Source organism: Solenopsis invicta, chromosome 5 (assembly GCF_016802725.1).
Source record: "Solenopsis invicta isolate M01_SB chromosome 5, UNIL_Sinv_3.0, whole genome shotgun sequence".
Lineage (NCBI taxonomy): Eukaryota > Metazoa > Arthropoda > Insecta > Hymenoptera > Formicidae > Solenopsis > Solenopsis invicta.
In genome coordinates, this window is record NC_052668.1 from 18,502,438 (window position 1) to 18,520,521 (window position 18,084).

Sequence of the window (18,084 nt, forward strand, 5' to 3'; positions counted from 1 at the left end):
GAGCATGGAGTCCACGGACTCGACTGGAATGTAACCCAATCAATCTAACCGGCTTCGTTTTTTCCGCGTAATTTCCGTACGGAGAAGGCGGAGCTGGTCGAACTAGTGTCCTAATCGCCTTTCACTCGCCGTCTCGTTCGGTATTTGATCGATTTCGTAACCCCACAGCGCTATCGACCCCCTGCGAACTGACAGTTATCGCGATCGACGTCGACTGTTTGTCCTATTATCGTGTTATTTTGCGTATACGCACGAGCCTCCTTGCGTTATCGCACGAACCCCCTGCAGTGGGAACCTTCCGTCGCTTCGCCGAGAGAACTTCGAAGACTTTTGGTGACATGCGGTAGAACACCATCGTCAGATCAGCCTACGAATCCCACGAAGCAACAGCGACCAGCAATGTTCTCCTTGAGGAACGTCGTCTCCCTGATTTCGCAGAAGTTCGCGAGAAAGCTGCATCTGTCGAAAATCCGGTGAGTATGGATGGGAACGATTCTGTCAAGGGCTCATATAGTCCTAGATTATTTAACATATTATCTGATATAATGCAACAGCAAAAGAAAGACTTTTTTGTAACACATATGTGTTACAAATATATATTTTAATAAAGAATTAAATTTTTTTTAATTGAATTTTTTTTTAGAAAATTTTATATGTATACATAATATGTAAATTATTTTATTGTAACATTTTAAATAACATAATTCTCTTTTCTATATTAAAGGATTTTTTTAGTTATTCTACTCTTGAGCTCTCATTCTATAATTGTGTCAACATAAGTTAAATATATAGTAACTAGATAAAAAGTTAAAAGTGAAATAATAAAGTTAAGAAATTAATTACTTTTAATTTGACTTGAGTTAATTTTAAATGATTTAATTTGTAATTTCAACTAATTATTTTTTAAACACATAAACTTTAATTCATTAACTCTTTCACTAAGTGAAAAAAAGGAAATAATTCTACAAGAAAGAATACACTCCTATATAAAAAATAATATTTCTTTATATATATTATTGCATGTAAACTTTATATAAAATAAAATATATTCAAATACAAATGTTAAATTTATTTAATAATCCATTAAATTGTTTTGAATAATATAACTTTAAAAATTTGCGAATTTTTTGTTTAGTAAGAATAAAATGCTTTTCAAAATTAATTTTTTAAATTTTAATATCACTTTTAATTAGTTTTTTATTTAAATAGCCAAGTTGAAAGATAGTTTTATTTTTATCTGAATTATACAAATTTCATGTGTTTCTGCCAATATAATTTATCTTTTACTAATTATATTTATTAATAATCCAAAAAAATATATTAACATAAAATTTATGATTTTCCACTATTTTTATGGAATTTTGAATTTTGTTGTTTGCAGGCAAGAAGCTGTGATTATAGATGGGACAAAAATAGCAGAAGAGATTCAAGAGGAATTAAAGGTGGTTGTAGAAACTTGTACAAATGCAGGAAAGAAGAGGCCAAAGCTGGTGGCGATATTAGTAGGGAACCATCCATCCAGTAAGGCATATGTTGGTAGGAAAATGAAAGCAGCAAAGTCAATAGGTAATTTTTATCCTCACTGCAAGCAGATAGTTGCTACCGCTGAATTCGTAAACTAATCTTATTTATTGATCATTAGGAATCGAGAGTTACACTATTCATTTGGGAGAGAATATAACGCAAGCGGAGCTTCTGAACGAAATCGACAATCTCAACAGAGATCCATCGGTCGATGGTGTACTGGTACAATTACCACTGCCAAAGAGCATGAATGAGAGAGAAGTATGTCAAGCGATAGTTCCTAAAAAAGACGTAGACGGTTTCCACTTGGAAAACCTTGGTAATCTGACATTGGACAATAGCAGTATTGTACCAGCCACAGCTTTAGCTGTTCAGGAATTGGTCCTTAGAAGCAAAATCGAGACCTTTGGGAAGAACGCCGTGGTTGTGGGTAGATCGAAACATGTAGGACTGCCTATCGCGTTGTTACTTCATGCTGATGGCAAAGGTGATTGAATTATCAATTTGGGAAAATTTTCATCGTATTCTCGTAGCGAGATAACATATTTTGACGTCATAGACCTTTCAAATTGTATCACTTGTGTATTGTTTGTTTTGTCTGCAACATTATCTAAATTATTGGGAATTGTCTCATTTCGTAATAATTTCATATCATTTCTTTTATTATTATTTATTATTTTATGCCTCTTCTTTCTTCAATAAGAGAACTTTCTCACAAATTAAAGTTTTAATGCAAAACTACTTATTGTTAGCAACACTACATCAGTTGCTGAATAATCAACAATAAATAACAATTTAAGAAAAATATTAAAATAATAAGACTTTAAAATAATAAATTTTGAATTGACATTTTTATGTATACTTTTCACACAGCTTTAATTAAAATGATTTTTATTTAAAAATGTAATTATATTATATTAAATTATTTTTATTGATCCATTGACGCATATAGTAACGCTACATAAATTTCGTCAAATTTTTATGTTTTTATTTTTGATATTTTAAACTAATTGAACATGTTACTTTCAGGCGAAACGGGCGCACTGGACATGACAACGACAATCTGCCATCGTCACACTCCTCACACGGAGTTGGAAAAGTACACGAAGCTGGCGGATCTTGTAGTAGTGGCGGCCGGGGTTCCTGGCTTGATTACCAAGGAAATGATAAAGCCAGGCGCTTGCGTCATCGACGTTGGTATCACCAGAGTGAAGACAGCGGACGGCAAGTATCGTTTGGTGGGAGACGTGGATTACGACAATGTGAAAGAGGTCGCAGGGCATATCACGCCGGTTCCCGGTGGCGTTGGCCCTATGACGGTGGCGATGCTGATGAAAAATACGGTCACGGCCGCTATGAGGAATCAAGCACACACGAAGCAATCCGATCACTTAGAAGAAGATAGCAAGGCATTTGTGTACTGACACATAAAAAATACTTTAGGATCTCCGTTTGATAATCAATAGATATATTATATTTTGTAATATACAAATGAAGTATTATTCTTGCGAAAATAATTATAAATAAAGTTTATTTGTTAATTTAAATAATATGTTTATCAGAGGTATATTGATATATATATCCATGTTAAAAAAAAAAATTGTACCAAATAAAATCTGTTTCTTTTATGTTTTTAAAATGTGATCTTTTTGATTGTTAATAATTAAATGCTTGTTAATTTTATAAATAAATAAAAAATAATTTTTATTTATTTAAAAATTATTTTGGAAATATTAACTTTTAAAAATATCAGGATCTAAAAACATTAATTTCAAGTCCCACAAATATTTGCTATAGACTTCAAAAATATTAATTACAGCTTCAGAAATATTGGATGCTTTCCATTTAATGACACAAGTATTATTCTATCTTTGTTACTCATTGAATATCAAATAAAGATAGAATAATGTTTGTGTCGACTTGTGTTATTTAAAATTTTAAATGCAAAGTACCCATTAGCTTCAGGCTCCAGAAATATACAGATCCGCTACTGTCCTCTCAGATAGTGCAAATTTCGAAAGCATAAATTCTTTCTTATTATTAATTGCAAGCATCCACTCTGTAATTTTCCATGTGTGATCATTGAATCAGATTAACGTTACATTCTATTAAATCGCGTTCTTTTCAAGGTCCTTTAGGAAAATTTTGAAAATACAAGTGGGGTTAGTTCTCATCATCGTGTCACTGCGTGTCACGCGACTATTCGTCCGACCGCAACGGGCAAAAAACATAAACAAATGTCAGTAAATTATGATATTCACAAATACTATCCGTTTCATCAGGCAAAGCGAGAAAATCCTTCGTTCAAGGAGAATCAGTTTAACTTGCGATCATTCGAGAGCTCTGACATCGAATACTGTTGAAATGAGTAAACCCAAAATTCTGATTACACGACCAGATATACCTGATGCGGGCGTAAATTTGCTGCGTAAACGGTGAGTCATTTTAATAAATTATTATCTCAATCCAATACTTCTTTTTTTTTACAACTTTATGCTATAGTTTAATTTCATAATATGCCAAATGTAACAAGTTCAACATATTTACATCTTGTAATATGTATAAAATATACATTTATTACTTAATTTGATTCTACTGTGAGTTTAACAGAAATTGTTTTGTTATTTAAAGATATCATCTTATAATATGGGATAAACCTGAACCAATACCACGTCTTGAATTATTGACTAAGATCCAAGGAGTGGATGCTGTATTTTGTGTGTTAACGGATAAGATAGATAATGAGATTCTGGATTATGCAGGGCCACAGTTGAAAGTCGTGGCATCTATGTCAGTGGGCTTGGACCATCTAGATATAAGCAGCTTGCATAGAAGAAGCATTAAAATTGGTTATACTCCAAATGTTTTGACTGAGAGCACTGCAGAGCTGATAATAGCTCTTTTATTAGCCACATCGAGAAATGTGATACATGCAAACTTAGCAGTTTTCCAGTACGTTGGATAAGTATATTAAGGATATGTTATATAATAGCATAATGTTTGCAATATATATTCAGAATGAATACAATGTTACTCTTATTACAGGGGTGAATGGACATCCTGGTCACCCAAATGGATGTGTGGTGTAGGACTGGCAGGGAAAACTATAGGAATCGTCGGTATGGGTAGAATTGGCTTTAGAGTTGCAGAAATACTTAAGAGTTTCAATGTTGCCAAGATATTGTACAATAGCAGAACTATCAAACCAGAAGCATCCAAATTTGATGGCGAAAAAGTAGATTTTTCGACATTACTCAAGAACAGTGACTTCGTTATAGTAACTGTGGCATTAACACCCGATACAAAATACATGTTTAATGCTGAAGCCTTCAATCAAATGAAGAGGACGGCTATATTCGTAAATGGTAGCCGCGGGGATGTGGTGGATCAAAATGCGCTAATTGAAGCCTTAGAACAAAATAAAATTGCAGCAGCTGGTTTAGATGTCACATCACCGGAGCCACTACCATTAAATAGCAAACTTTTACAGCTAGATAATTGCGGTACGTATAATAATACAGATTTTATATAAGGAATTGTATAGAATGTTAAATATATGATACTAATGCATTTGCAACCTTTTAGTGGTTTTGCCTCACATAGGAAGCGCTACAGTAGAAACTAGACAGGAAATGGCTCGTATCACAGCGACAAATATTATAGCTGTCTTAGAAGGATACCCCGAAGAAATGCCTGCAGAATATGTCCGTGCAAATTCTTAATATTGCTATACGATGTAGAATGTGAAAAATTACCGATAATCATATTGTGATATATAATATTTCTCAGTCTAAGATAAATTTATTTATTTTTTCAATTTATATATGTACATTATACAATTTATGTAATCTAGAGAAGAGTATATTATGTAATTATAGAAATCAGTCTTAAAAATCAGTCTTTTAAAATACAAGGTATAAATTAAGCAGCATCTATAAAAATAATTATATATGTGTGTATATATATATATATATATATATATATATATATATCCCCCTTCTATTATCTCAGTGTCTTTAATAGTAATAGAACTTGCTCGTACGCTGTAAAATGAAAAGCTGTAGTCACAGTGGCTTTAACTTGACTCGGCGTTAAACCTTTGAATAGACCTCGTACGCCTTCCTCTTTTACCGTTATTCTCAAGCAATCCAATAACCCACTGCATTGGAAAAACTTGCCGAATCCTTTACGGCCGTGCTGGAAACCCTGTATCTGTAATCTTTTTCTAGCGAGGTCAAACGGATATACGACTGTTTTCGCTAGGAGCCCGGCAGCGCTACCAGATAACATAGAATTATAGAAACTAGTATTGGTATCAGAAGTACATCTCTTATAGAAATCTGTGAAAAGTCCATAGAACGCAAATTGCAGGCCAGTGTGTGGAGCAATTTGCAATAAAGTTGGTAGCAGACCGGAAAAGAAGACTTTCGATGATTCTTGTCGAAGAATCGAACTAAAAAAAAAAAAGAAACGATATGTGTTATTCAAAAGTAAAAGAATATTTTTTAAAGAGATTTCTGTGCTAGTAAAACACTCTGAATTATGATTTTTATTATCTACAATGCTATCAAAAGTAAATTTTCTATAGCTTGCCTGCAAGAATGTAATACTCCATTATACACCTGGTGATTACTCGACTGGGCCACTAATCTAGTTCTCACAGTGTCCAAAGGAAACGAGAAGATTGTCCCCATGCTGCCAGCACCAGCTCCAGCGACAAACTGCGTCGTGTGACGCCATTCCTCAATTTGTGGAACTTGTTGCAGCATTTTCGTAAAAACGTTGTAAGAATAGAACTACACACACAACCCAGTAAGCAAGAAACATTAAAGCAACATTTTAAAATGTTGATTTTATGTGTATTTTTAAACGTTTTAAAATAATATTGTACAAACATTTGAAAAAGATTATTTGTTACAAGACTTTTTTTGATATTATTGAAATACAATATTAAATAAAACACATTTCATTATATATTATTAAATATAGTTGTAATAATGGTAATAATTTTATGCTTATTAGGAAATGATATGATTGTTGGAAGAATAGAAACATATCTGGAAATTATATTGATATATCTTATATAACAAAGCCTATAAATCTATAATAGGTCTTTGAAATTATAACATAAAGCAATATATTAACTATGATTACGCATCATATAATCGTTGAATAAACTTTATTTGGCACCTGAACTGTCCCATAGACAATTGAGAGTAATTGTGCAGGTACGTGACCCTTCCATAAGGCAGCAGATCCTTCTTCTCTTATAATTAGTAGTACAGCTTGTGACATAGATCTATATTTACTAATGTGACACTTTGAAATTGGTTCAACTTGCAACTGCAATAAAAACAGTAGTTTATTAATTACAGGACTAAAACAAATGAATCAAAGTGCACACTTTATCACATAAAATCATTTACTTGAAATCTAATTTTTATGACGTCCAAAGGTTGACATAGAAATCTCGTTATAAAACCACTGGCAGCGCCTGCGATCGCGTGATCAGAGTTTGGCTCTGCAGTTTTTTGTACCGAAAAGCCCATAGTCACTTTAATACATATGCAATGATTAAATTATAAGAGCAGAGTGAAATACAAAATTACATAATGAGTACTTATTTAAGATCCTATATTTTAACTAGATTTACACAGCTAAATAAATTAAAGAAGCATCAGTGAAATGAATGGTCACAGTTGACAATAATTATGTCAAGTTCGTGAAACACGATTATAAGTGAGCATAAAGAACTCGAGATTCGTGGATTCTTATCTATCATATGCCTCGCTGATCAGCTGATGTCGACCTATCCTAAGGTGACCTACCTTCACTTACTTTGAAAAAAAACCGCGCAAGCCACGGGGAATCTCATCTCGAAGAAATTTCCAGTTATTGCAAAAGTGTGTCATACAAAATTGGAAGAATCGAGGATGAAATCGCATCTGTGCATGTATTACTCGTTTTGCGCGGTAATAATCGGTTTTGCGCTTGCACTGCCGATAAACAAAACTTCCGTCAATGTGATGCATCCTATTGTTCCAGACATAGGTATTGTATAAATGCGGATACATTTTACATGGAGCATCTGAGAGCATTGAATTCATTTCACTTAAAAATGTCGATGATAACCGGACGTGTTGGAATAATGAAATGCAAATTACAGAATAAAAATCTTTTATAGTTAGAACATCTAATCAAGACTTGCTACGGCTTTACGAATCGTCGCAAGACGCAGAAGTCCGTCCCGGTTTGTTCGAGGGAGATATAGCCGTGACCAGCGAGGTATGTAGGTGCACATCACTCTTCTTTTTCCATTCTATATTTCTTGTAATGAATTTTATTTTTGCATAGTATTTCGATTACTGGCGCGTCGGTTTACGTTGGGATGTTTTTCCGGACAGGCTGTGGGAAAATAGGACAGTTCCTTACGTAATTAGCGCTCTATACGGTATATGTGCATAAGAGTATATGATCTTTGTTTTACGTTGCATTACAATACTCGAAAATACGATAGTGACAAACAGAAATAAAATCTTGAAAGAATAACGTACACGATCGTTTCCAGCTGCAGCGGATTACGTGAAAATATATAAAGCCATTGCATATATAAATTATATGACGTGCATAAAATTTGTTCCATGGGATGGTAAAGCCAAGGACTTCTTGCTGATTTGGCCAATAATGTATCCCAAAGGGTGAATATTCACATGTAAAAGATATTGTAGCGTTCTTGTCGCAAGAGAAAAGATCAATTCTTTCCCTCTATCTCGTAAAATAAATCCATCAGGTGCTGGTCATTCGTGGGGAAATTCGGTGGAGCTCAGATACTCTCCTTGGAACCGCCGGATGAAAAGGGGCCGAACTGCTTAGAAAATGAGGGAAGAGCGATACACGAGTTGATGCACGCTCTCGGTATCTTCCACGAGCACAGTCGCGCCGACAGAGACATGTATATAGACATACACTACAAAAATATTATCCCTGGTAAATTAAACTTAAAAAATTGTATAATTAAACAACGTATTAAGATCTATATTATGTAAAACATAAGTGCGGTTCTCTATTTATCACCGTTGTTATTAGAATTTCGATCAAACTTCAACAAGCAATCACCGGAGAACGCGACGTACAGTTACGAGTACGGGTACAACAGTATAATGCATTACGGAAGCCACTTCTTCAGTATAGATCCTACGAAACCGACTCTGACGCCGAAAATACCTGGCGTCATGATTGGCCAGCGAAAAGCAATGAGTAAAATCGACTGTCTGAAGCTAAACGATCTCTACGGATGCTTGAACAAATCGGAAGAAGCGCGAATATATTACAATATTTGCAAAACATTAGGTTTATAAATTAACATCTAATTAATAATTTATAGATATGATAAACTACTAACAATGTTTTTAAGATTAAAGATGAAAAAAATATAAATCAACACATCTATTTTATAATTCAATTATAAAATTTTAATCAATAGTGTCAATACTTTTTCTCAACATTTTACAACTTACAATTAAAAGTTTTCGTGAGTCTCTCAATCATTTTAACTTATGACATAAGATTGGAATAATATCAAATAAATTAAAATGGATTATAAATTTTGAATCCATTTAAATCCATTTCCGTTTACTGGGAATGAAAAACAAATAATTACTTGTCACAATCGCCTATTTACATATTCCGATCTAAGATATTAAAATCACGATTGCTCTTCCTATTGATGAATTCAAATTTTGCCATCAGTTTTTCAATATATAGCCAATATTATAGAAATTGCCAAGTGTTGAGCTTTTCCTTGGAGTCTAGCATTGCCATCACATTTTCCATAGTATATTCTGAAATTTTAAATAAACAAATATTAAAATTTGATTTTGAGAATTTTTCAATAATAAAAATTATAACTTGAGCTGTCAGTTCTTCTTAGAGGTAAAACTATGTGTGTATAATCACAATTATATCATAAACCAATATCATCATGTTATAATAAATCTTTAACGTTAATTTTTAATTAAGAAAATTTACTTATATCTAACTTACATAATTTCTCCGTTTGTAAAATCCTTGCGCAAATATTGCATTAAAAAATTTGATGCTTTATTCCTAAAATCGTTTTAGATTGTGTAATCATGAAAAACGAATAATTACTTGTCAAAAGCACCTATTTACATATTCTGGTCTACTTAAGAGAACAAAATAATTGCTCTATCGATGAATGCAAATTTTGCTATTAATTTTCCAATAGATATTATGGAAAGTGTTGTCAAATATTCACAATTGTTTTTTGTAATTATTCAGTATTAGCATCAACTTGCTCTTCCACAGTACATTCTGAAATTTTTAATTTATAAATATATAAATATAAATAAAATTTATACTTGAGACTTGCAATTATAAAAATAATAACTTAATTGTCAGTTCTTCTTAGAGGAAAACAACCGTGTGTATAATCACAGTTTATCATAAATCAATATCATCATATAATAAAATCTTTAAATATATACCAATTTTTATTATAAAAACTTACCTATTCAACTTGCATAATCTGTTTGCTACGTTTTTCATACAAATATCATATTTGTATTTAAGATTGTCTGATCTTTTTGTGTATTAAAATATCAAGTAATTTCGAAATGTAATAAATATATGAGATCTGTTTCAAATATGGAACACATGGTTTTCTTAGTATAATTAAGTATAACTTCTAATAATAAAATAATGTCTAGTAAAAAAAGCATCTAGTAAAAAAATATGACATTGTTTCAAATTCTATTATTGTTTAGTGTTTTCTACAGATAAACGTGTAAAGTATTGCACGTGCAAACAATGCTTCGTTTGGAGTTTGTCCTTAAAATGCACAGTCCTGTAAAAAAGATAAAAGATAAATGTAGATTTAGCAGTATTAAACCCACAAAAGTATTTGTCAGCATATTTTTATGAGGATTAAGTGTTGGAAACTTAGAGAAACGGCTCCAGACAGTATCGTGTGGATTCCGAAGGCAAGTTCCCTCTTTGTTTTACCTCCCACAAGCATTCATGCTCCAGCGAGATACAAACTGGAGGCATGCCAAAATGAGAGGATACTATATATTGATACAATTATTAAGGGAAAGCAGAAAATCTGTACAGTTAAATTAGAGGCTAATTTATTTTAGAGAAAAAAATAAATGGATGTGATTCTCCGATTTTTTCGAGATAACATCAAGCTCTAAAAAATGACGAAATTTATGTTTATGTTGTTAACATTTCGTAGTAGTTTTTTGGGTTTAATTCTATTTACGTTCAATCTGTAGAACAGTGTTCTAAGAAAAACTAGACTAGAAAATAAAGAATTGCTCCCTCAAAAGTTATAAAAATAGCAAAACTTGAAAATTTCAGATTTATCTTGAATAACAAAAAACAAAGTATTTTAAATAAATTTTGTATCACAATTTACTTTTTTGCGTCTTAAATAAGGGAATACATAACATTTAAACAAAAACTATTCATTTATTTCTATAAAACTTAACCTTTAAACACAAATTTATCCTGCTTCCCTTAATAGATAACTTTAAACCAATGAATTTAAAAATTAAAATCGTACAAGTTTTGATTAAAATTGTCACAGCATTCATTGGTTTTCCGTTATATTTCAGAAAGATTTGTTCTATCCACGCGTTGAATTAAACCACGTGGCGAGTTGGAGTCCCGACAAGAAACGATTAAAAATAATAAATCGCGAATCATATATTCAATATTCACGCACAAGGAATAACTGGCAAAATGGTGCAATCTTGAAAGAATTATGATCAAAAAAATAAGTACATAGAAACGACTACAGAAGAATAGAATGAGAAAAGACGTCTTACCCGTTCAACTGCCAAAAATGGAGAGAACAGAACGCGCGAACGGAGAACGGAGCAGAGAGAAGCCGGAAGCCGGCAGCCATGCAGCGCATGCGCGCTGACACGCTACTACGCAGTGCTGGCAACGGCCGCCGGCCGATCAATCGGAAGGTTAGGTTAGGTCGAGGACGGCGTGACGTCGCTACGCGTCGCAACGCGTTTCAACTCGGATCTTCGTGGTCTCGTACGAGTTTTTGACGTGAGCAAGTGTTTCGAAAGTGCCGTGGAGTGTCGAAAGCGAAGTGAGGTGTCGGGCGTTCGTATCAACATCCGTCGTGTCGAATACGAGACTCTATACATGGTGCGAAGTCGTATTGCGTTCAATCGTGTTTCGCATCTTCTCCGTTGTCTCGTATCTCGAGTTTTCGATGCACGTGAGTATCGGGGATGTCGAAAACGAAGTGTCGCGCGTTCGTGCTAAGTGTGAATCAAGAGGAGAGGAATCGTCAGGAGGAGGATCGTTATGAGGAGGATCGTCATGAGTTCGAAAGCTGCAGCCGAGACGACAGAGCTGACAGAGCGACCAGCGGCGAATGGTGAGTCAGCTTGTACTCGTATTGTACTGTTTATTTGCCGCTATAATTCAATATTCGTGCCTCGTCATCTGCGCTCGCATAAATTATCGTCGGTACAGTGCGACGAATTAGTCATTCATGCGAAAACGATTTTAGAACCAGTTACGATAGGAACAATTTGAACTCGTGTACGCGCGCTCGGTGTTTCCTTCGTCAGGTGTGCCAATAGTCGAACGACGTGCTTTCGTGGGGTTCAACTAAAAAAGAACAGACTTTGGTCTTGTCTAGGTTATGGATAACCTATAACCGAAAATTACCTCGTTTTCAAATTTGGGGTATTGTATGCTGTGTGCATATACTCTCAGAGCAAATTTAATTTTTCAAAAGGAAAATAACAGCTTTGGATTTAATATTGTAAAGAAGAACGAGATTCTGTCGCTTTTGATTGCGTAACTGTGTTAACTAAATAAGAAATTAAATCAAGAAACATGTCCATGCTCGCGGAGCGTCGAAGAAAACAGAAATGGTCCCTTAATCCACGGGGAAAGTGGTGGTCCGAAGGTGAGAATATTTCAAGATATATAAAATTTATGATTACCAAGAAGTTCTTTTTTTTACGATTTATATATATATATATATATATATATATAATAACTATTACAAATCTAAGTACTGCAGCATATGCAAATTAGTGATCTTGATGGTATTTTCTTCATTAATATGTTACATTGATACAGACTCGAACAAATTTGGACAGAGAATGTTGGAGAAGATGGGTTGGACTAAAGGAAAAGGACTAGGCATTAACGAGCAAGGCATTACAGAATTTGCCAATGCATCATTTAAGAAGGATACATCTGGTAATTAAAGCAATCTGAAATTTTTATATAGAGACTGTTTTATAGGTATAAAATGAAATCTTATTTATTCTTGAAGGTGTAGGATTTGACAAAAGTACTGAAGCATGGACTGAACAAATGGATAAATTCAGTGAGTTTCTGCGGCAACTTAATGAGAATGAAGACACTGTTAAAAATGAAGACTCTAATTTCAGTGGACAATCCACTCAGCTGAAGTCTAAGCAAAGCAATACTCAGTAAGCATTATTCTCTGATTTATACATATAAATATAAGATGTTTGCATATACATTCAGAATTATACAAAATTCTAAATGATTTTGATGATAGTTTTATAAATGTTATAATTTTGTTTATTAAAATGATATTTCATGCATTATTGTATTATAAAAATGTATTAATTTATTTGCAGTTGTAAAAAATTTACATGTGACAATGACACAAATAAATATATGTCAAAAGATTTGGCAAGTATAGTTGACCAAAATGAATCGGTTGATAAAACTCAAATCAAGATAGAAAAAAATAGTAATGAGAAAGAAGTTTCTGACTTGAGAGACGATTGGTATGGAGTTGTCACAATTAATGGTGGTAATATGGTTGATTACTTTAAACGTAAATCAAATCATAAAATGTTTAATTACTTAAAATGTAATGAGTTAAACAATGATACAAGTTCATCAAACAATATGACTGACAACCGAACTACTGACTCTGAAAGTGAGAATGACCAACACATTGGTTTTGGATGTACATTTAAAAGAGAAAATGTACCAGCATCCAATTATGGAGAGTTAAAAAATTCTGACGATAAGAGCAATTTTGCTTTTGATAATCCTTGTTTGAGATTAAATAGTCCTACAGAAACTGTTTGTAATGTCAATGACTCTTCTGCAAAGTCTACAAAGAAGAGGAAGAAGGTTGATGATTCACATATCACTGAAATAGATAAACATAATTCCAGAAAAAAATTGAAAACTGAAATTATTGATGGTGATTGCAAGAGCGGTTTTGTTAATCCAGCTCTTAATCTAGACACGAATTTTGAGGAGAATTGTAATGGCAAAGAATTTGAAGTAATCAGAACACAATCTGGCCTTGAAAATTGTGGCTTAGATCTTACGGATGAAAAAAACGATCAGAAACGCGTAACGTTTAACGATCATGTCATGTTGTACGAGTATAATATAAATTCCAGTAAGAAAAAAAAAGGAGAGACCACATTGGATAAATTTGAAGTTGAAAATAAGAAGAAGAATAAGAAAAAACGGAAATGTGAGAGCACTACAACTCCTGCGACGAATGGATTTGTTAATGAAGCGTTAGATGTACAAATATTATATGAAGAAATTAATGATAACGAATTGAATGAACATAGAAATAAAAAAATTAAGAAAAGGAAAATATGTAAAACGTCCAATCTAGAAACGATACAAGAATCACCAGAAAAGGAAATAACTGAGATTGATATAGAATTGGTAGATACTTTGGATACTGGTATTGTTGAAACTGGAGAAACTAATACTGTGGACCAAAAATCGAAGAAGAAAAAGAAGAAGAAAGATAAAGAAGGAAAAAGGACCAAAGTTGATGACACTGCAGTATTCTATGTCTCGAGCGAAGAATCGGATATTGTTACTGAAGTGATAATTAATAAAAATAAAAAGTTGAAAAAAGTTAAAGAAGATAAAGAAGAAGAAACAATTTCTAAGAAATGCAAAAAGGAGAAGAAAGATAAAGAAAATTACAAGAGTGAAAAACATGCTATTCAAAGTGAAATAAACAATGATCAACAGGATATCAGGACTTTAGATACGTTAGATAAGATCGAGCCAGTTACTTCAACCAAAGAAGAGGAAGAAAACGACTTGGAAAAAACTAAACAAAAGAAGAAAAAAAGGAAAAGCATCAACAAAGAGGATTGTTTGAATGAAATTAATGCAATTGAAACATTGTCAATTTCTTCAATCAAAGAAGAAGAAAAAGAAGTAAAAATTAAACAGAAAAAGAAAAAAAGAAAAAGCATCAACAAAGAAGATTGTCCGAATGAGATTAATGTACCTAATGTAGAAAAGGAAATCTGTGATAAGGAAAACAGTGACAAAGAGCAAGATTTGAATATCAAAAAGTTAGCAAAAAAAGATAAAAAAAGTAAGAAATCGAAAGATAAAAAGATATCTGACATAGAAGATTCTTCTAATCCTAACAAGGAAGTTGTAGATATAAATGTTATACAGCAGGACGAAATAGAAAATGTAGAGTGTACTGATAATACACCCTCAAAAAAAGGACAAGTAAGCGAGGCTGTTGACAATATAAATAATAGTCCATGGAATGTAACAGCAAGGATGTCTAAGAGAATGCTAGTAACACTTTTCCATAACAAGGCAATATCAGAATTTCCAGGTTCTAATATTCATAATATAAAGGGATATGGCGCAGACGACTATGAACTATAATATATAGATTAATATACTCTATAATATGTAATAGTAGTAACAAGGAATTTTTTATGGTAAATAGCCTGTTGATTGATAAAAATTTGTATTTAAGCTTTTTTGTATGGAATAACTCAATGGAATAACTCAATGAAGAAACACTCTGTATGGCAAAATGAAAATAGTAGTTCTTGCTTTGAGCGTATATATGCATCCATAGTACGAAATGAACTTGATATGAGTGCATATATGCCAGTATTCAAAGGATTAATGATATTTGTAATGTACGTACATTATTAAGTAAATTATGTAATATATTAGAAATTTTTTTGAAAAGTATTTAATATAATTAATTTTATGTTATAGATGAAATAAGTTTTACTTATAATAACTCATGTATTTGATTGATAGTAATGATTGATAAAATTTTTAAACAAAAATTCTTATTGAAATAACAAGTGTATTTAATATTTATTTTATTATTTAAATATTTTAAAAATATAATATACATAATTATATAGTATACAAAATTTCTATAAAAATGTTTCTGAACAATTTTGTGAACAATTCTTTGATCATAATTATTATACAAAATGTACAAGTGATTGATATTTTTTTATTATATACATTTTTAATTAACATCATAAATTATGGTAAATTGTCATGTATATGATTAACATCTTCTAAGCTTAAAACTTTTTCGTGAATATGAGAAATGGCTTCCAAATCTGACTCATTTAATTGTATTACAATATTTGGTACATAATCATCTTCTGCTGAAAGCACACAGTATTCTTTCTCTTCTAAAAGATGTTTTACCTTGCTCAAATGCTTTGGATCACATTTAAACTGTAATCAACAAATATTAATAAATATATACAAATTGTAATTTTGATATTACACATGTACAATATAATGTACATAAACATATACATATTGCTTATCACTAATACATATTGCTTATCACTAATACATATTGCTTATCACTAATATACAAGATTATATTTATAATTATTTAAATATTTAAAAATGAATTCTTATACCTGGAAGTATTCTGTATTATTTTCTTTGAATTCCTCTACATCTTCTGCACCAACATTAATGGCATCCTCCATAGCTTGATCCAAATTACTTTTCTTTTCAACTATGATACTACCTATGTGACTAAACATCTTTATGGCAGCGGTATCTGTAGCTTTTCCTCTGTGGAATGATTAAACAATATTAGATGAAAGATCTATTTTGTAAAACAGTAATATTCTGTAATATATTTCAGATACATATATATATATATATATATATATATATATATGCTAGTAAATATATATTGTTCATACTTGGTCTTTTTAAGTTTTGAATTAAGTTCTAGTTCAAATAACTTAGGATTGTCTGTTGTATAGCTCACAAGCATGACGTAACCATTTGGTCCACGAACTTCCTGTATACCTGTCTTAGTCTTGTTCTTACGTGACTCCATTCTCTCAAGATAAGACTTTATCGATGCCACTGGCATGTTGGCCTTTTTAGCTCGTTCGATAATTTGTGATAATTTTAAATTATGACTAGGCTTTGCACTGCCACCCTCTGCAAAAAAATATAATTAAAAATTTTTTTTGTAAGTTGTATATTGATACTAAAGTTATATGCAAGAAAATTAAATACAGCCAATGTACACATGGAGTACATTACAAAAATAGGTCCAAATGCAGTTATTAATGCAAGTAGAATATTTTCAATATGTTTCAATATAAAAACTAAAAGAATAGGCTAAAGACAAAAGCAAGAGAACGAATAAAATATTTTGGGCATTTTGTATGATTAGATAAAAACCAATAAATAGTAATAAATGTGTGAAAAAGAATAAGCAAAGATAACTGAAAGATTGTGTTAGTGAAATACCTTTTATAGCAACTGTCATTTGCATCTTCAGATGATGAAACAACAACATTCGTTCGTTATCCTTTTCTTCCTTTGCATGTTTTATATTTGCCCATTTGCTATGGCCAGCGAATCTTTTGCTATGTTTAGACAGAAAATAAATACGTCTGTTAAGTAATCCGTACAACACTTGTGCCATTTTAAGATGGGTTACGGTTTACGGCATTTACGGTGTCTCTCGTAGCAGACGACAAAACGTCAGGTTCGAAGGTTTCTTTTGCCGAATCGTCTACGCTTTACCTTTCGTTTTTCTTTCTTTCTTCGATATAAGCGATTATTTTATTTTAATAACGAAAAAAAATAGAAAGTGCTCCTAATGTAAACAGATCTGTCAACGAGGAGGTTAGAATCACATATCGTTCGTATACTTGACATTAAATCATGACACAATATCGTACATATCCAGGCAATTCATTTAATCGCATTACTAATTAGTTTTGAAAATTATTAATTCAAACACGATATATTTGGCGAAATTAATGTTTATCGACAAATCTTGTTACTGATCGAGCAAAACCGAACAAGCTTCGATATTCGACGCGAGGTGGCGTTAGTTGGCACATTTTTTACACTTTGTAGCTTTACATTATTTTACCGTTTATATTACATATATTATTTTTAGCGACATTCTTCCGCAATTTTTCTAATATTTTTTTATGATAAATTAAAAAATCAATATTTATATTATTATTTTATACGTGTTTTATAAATATTTCCATGTAATACTTAAGTTAAAGCTTTATGAACTGAGATCAGAAAAATGTGAAATATCGTAAATATTTATACAATAATTATTTAAGTAATTATTGTAAACAGTTTATAAATCTTTTCTAAATATTGTATGCTGTCTAGATGCAACATTCTAGCTTACCCTAGTTAGAAATAATTTCTATGAATAAATATACAAACTTCTGATAAAAATAT

General features: G+C 31.9%; 6 protein-coding genes and 1 long non-coding RNA gene across 12 annotated transcripts in view; 4 read left to right on the top strand and 3 right to left on the bottom strand.

Moving 5' to 3' along the window:
• The window catches only part of LOC105205751 (bifunctional methylenetetrahydrofolate dehydrogenase/cyclohydrolase, mitochondrial), a 78,195-nt gene extending 75,072 nt beyond the window's left edge, over window positions 1–3,123 (top strand). The window contains exons 3-6 of the mRNA XM_011175249.3: window positions 169–473; window positions 1,382–1,566; window positions 1,643–2,011; window positions 2,554–3,123. Coding sequence (XP_011173551.1) covers window positions 400–473; window positions 1,382–1,566; window positions 1,643–2,011; window positions 2,554–2,948 — 1,023 coding nt within the window. The 5' untranslated portion in view covers window positions 169–399 and the 3' untranslated portion in view covers window positions 2,949–3,123. The remainder of the gene's footprint in view (window positions 1–168; window positions 474–1,381; window positions 1,567–1,642; window positions 2,012–2,553) is intronic.
• Window positions 3,124–3,487: 364 nt separating this feature from the next.
• LOC105194100 (glyoxylate reductase/hydroxypyruvate reductase) lies at window positions 3,488–5,455 on the top strand. Of its 2 annotated transcripts, XM_011158831.3 has the most exons (5): window positions 3,488–3,686; window positions 3,807–3,959; window positions 4,156–4,476; window positions 4,570–5,027; window positions 5,110–5,455. In XM_011158831.3, the coding sequence occupies exons 2-5, from the start codon at window positions 3,889–3,891 to the stop codon at window positions 5,244–5,246; spliced, it is 987 nt and encodes a 328-aa protein (XP_011157133.1). In that variant the 5' UTR covers window positions 3,488–3,686; window positions 3,807–3,888; the 3' UTR covers window positions 5,247–5,455. The 2 variants fall into 2 exon arrangements, with proteins under 2 accessions (XP_011157133.1, XP_011157132.1); XM_011158830.3 differs by having other exon boundaries at window positions 3,680–3,959; window positions 5,110–5,449.
• On the bottom strand, window positions 5,316–7,501 carry LOC105205748 (mitochondrial thiamine pyrophosphate carrier). Of its 2 annotated transcripts, none has more exons than XM_026131888.2 (5): window positions 7,363–7,501; window positions 6,951–7,078; window positions 6,715–6,867; window positions 6,118–6,320; window positions 5,316–5,977 (listed from the first exon to the last, which is right to left on the bottom strand). In XM_026131888.2, exons 1-5 carry the CDS (start codon window positions 7,397–7,399, stop codon window positions 5,527–5,529), a joined length of 972 nt encoding a protein of 323 aa, XP_025987673.1. In that variant the 5' UTR covers window positions 7,400–7,501; the 3' UTR covers window positions 5,316–5,526. The 2 variants fall into 2 exon arrangements, with proteins under 2 accessions (XP_025987673.1, XP_011173547.1); XM_011175245.3 differs by having other exon boundaries at window positions 7,353–7,492.
• Window positions 7,426–9,013, top strand: LOC105205749 (high choriolytic enzyme 1). The gene is made up of 6 exons (XM_011175246.3): window positions 7,426–7,575; window positions 7,709–7,809; window positions 7,879–7,975; window positions 8,093–8,222; window positions 8,315–8,511; window positions 8,611–9,013. Exons 1-6 carry the CDS (start codon window positions 7,458–7,460, stop codon window positions 8,880–8,882), a joined length of 915 nt encoding a protein of 304 aa, XP_011173548.1. The 5' UTR covers window positions 7,426–7,457; the 3' UTR covers window positions 8,883–9,013.
• LOC105205746 lies at window positions 8,974–11,526 on the bottom strand. Of its 3 annotated transcripts, none has more exons than XR_851303.3 (4): window positions 11,376–11,526; window positions 10,055–10,390; window positions 9,568–9,858; window positions 8,974–9,365 (listed from the first exon to the last, which is right to left on the bottom strand). It is a non-coding gene; the product is annotated as an uncharacterized LOC105205746 (long non-coding RNA). The 3 variants fall into 3 exon arrangements; XR_005574850.1 differs by having other exon boundaries at window positions 10,055–10,583; window positions 11,376–11,461; XR_005574849.1 differs by lacking the exon at window positions 11,376–11,526 and having other exon boundaries at window positions 10,055–11,368.
• A 440-nt stretch (window positions 11,527–11,966) lies between these two features.
• Window positions 11,967–15,680, top strand: LOC105205747 (MATH and LRR domain-containing protein PFE0570w). The gene is made up of 4 exons (XM_026131887.2): window positions 11,967–12,487; window positions 12,664–12,786; window positions 12,863–13,022; window positions 13,197–15,680. Exons 1-4 carry the CDS (start codon window positions 12,415–12,417, stop codon window positions 15,241–15,243), a joined length of 2,403 nt encoding a protein of 800 aa, XP_025987672.2. The 5' UTR covers window positions 11,967–12,414; the 3' UTR covers window positions 15,244–15,680.
• A 138-nt stretch (window positions 15,681–15,818) lies between these two features.
• LOC105206228 (translational activator of cytochrome c oxidase 1) lies at window positions 15,819–17,674 on the bottom strand. Of its 2 annotated transcripts, XM_039449572.1 has the most exons (5): window positions 17,401–17,673; window positions 17,122–17,240; window positions 16,560–16,806; window positions 16,266–16,425; window positions 15,819–16,071 (listed from the first exon to the last, which is right to left on the bottom strand). In XM_039449572.1, exons 2-5 carry the CDS (start codon window positions 17,168–17,170, stop codon window positions 15,871–15,873), a joined length of 657 nt encoding a protein of 218 aa, XP_039305506.1. In that variant the 5' UTR covers window positions 17,171–17,240; window positions 17,401–17,673; the 3' UTR covers window positions 15,819–15,870. The 2 variants fall into 2 exon arrangements, with proteins under 2 accessions (XP_039305506.1, XP_025987674.1); XM_026131889.2 differs by having other exon boundaries at window positions 17,122–17,674.
• Between the last annotated feature and the right edge of the window lie 410 nt (window positions 17,675–18,084).

What these genes read in the sequence shown, in the direction of transcription:
- LOC105205749 (XM_011175246.3), top strand. Translation starts at nt 7,458, where the DNA reads ATGAAATCGCATCTGTGCATGTATTACTCGTTTTGCGCGGTAATAATC. An exon ending in TCCTATTGTTCCAGACATAG is followed by an intron (nt 7,576 to 7,708) that starts GTATTGTATAAA and finishes AATCTTTTATAG; the next exon opens with TTAGAACATCTAATCAAGAC. An exon ending in CGTAATTAGCGCTCTATACG is followed by an intron (nt 7,976 to 8,092) that starts GTATATGTGCAT and finishes GATCGTTTCCAG; the next exon opens with CTGCAGCGGATTACGTGAAA.
- LOC105205747 (XM_026131887.2), top strand. Translation starts at nt 12,415, where the DNA reads ATGTCCATGCTCGCGGAGCGTCGAAGAAAACAGAAATGGTCCCTTAAT. An exon ending in GGGAAAGTGGTGGTCCGAAG is followed by an intron (nt 12,488 to 12,663) that starts GTGAGAATATTT and finishes ACATTGATACAG; the next exon opens with ACTCGAACAAATTTGGACAG. An exon ending in ATTTAAGAAGGATACATCTG is followed by an intron (nt 12,787 to 12,862) that starts GTAATTAAAGCA and finishes TTATTCTTGAAG; the next exon opens with GTGTAGGATTTGACAAAAGT.
- LOC105194100 (XM_011158830.3), top strand. Translation starts at nt 3,775, where the DNA reads ATGATATTCACAAATACTATCCGTTTCATCAGGCAAAGCGAGAAAATC. An exon ending in GTAAATTTGCTGCGTAAACG is followed by an intron (nt 3,960 to 4,155) that starts GTGAGTCATTTT and finishes TGTTATTTAAAG; the next exon opens with ATATCATCTTATAATATGGG. An exon ending in GCAAACTTAGCAGTTTTCCA is followed by an intron (nt 4,477 to 4,569) that starts GTACGTTGGATA and finishes CTCTTATTACAG; the next exon opens with GGGTGAATGGACATCCTGGT.
- LOC105205748 (XM_026131888.2), bottom strand. Translation starts at nt 7,399, where the DNA reads ATGAGATTCCCCGTGGCTTGCGCGGTTTTTTTTCAAA. An exon ending in TTGCGCGGTTTTTTTTCAAA is followed by an intron (nt 7,079 to 7,362) that starts GTAAGTGAAGGT and finishes TATGTATTAAAG; the next exon opens with TGACTATGGGCTTTTCGGTA. An exon ending in GGAGTATTACATTCTTGCAG is followed by an intron (nt 5,978 to 6,117) that starts GCAAGCTATAGA and finishes TTTTTTTTTTAG; the next exon opens with TTCGATTCTTCGACAAGAAT.
- LOC105206228 (XM_026131889.2), bottom strand. Translation starts at nt 17,299, where the DNA reads ATGGCACAAGTGTTGTACGGATTACTTAACAGACGTATTTATTTTCTG. An exon ending in AATGACAGTTGCTATAAAAG is followed by an intron (nt 16,807 to 17,121) that starts GTATTTCACTAA and finishes ATTTTTTTGCAG; the next exon opens with AGGGTGGCAGTGCAAAGCCT. An exon ending in TCAAAACTTAAAAAGACCAA is followed by an intron (nt 16,426 to 16,559) that starts GTATGAACAATA and finishes ATCATTCCACAG; the next exon opens with AGGAAAAGCTACAGATACCG.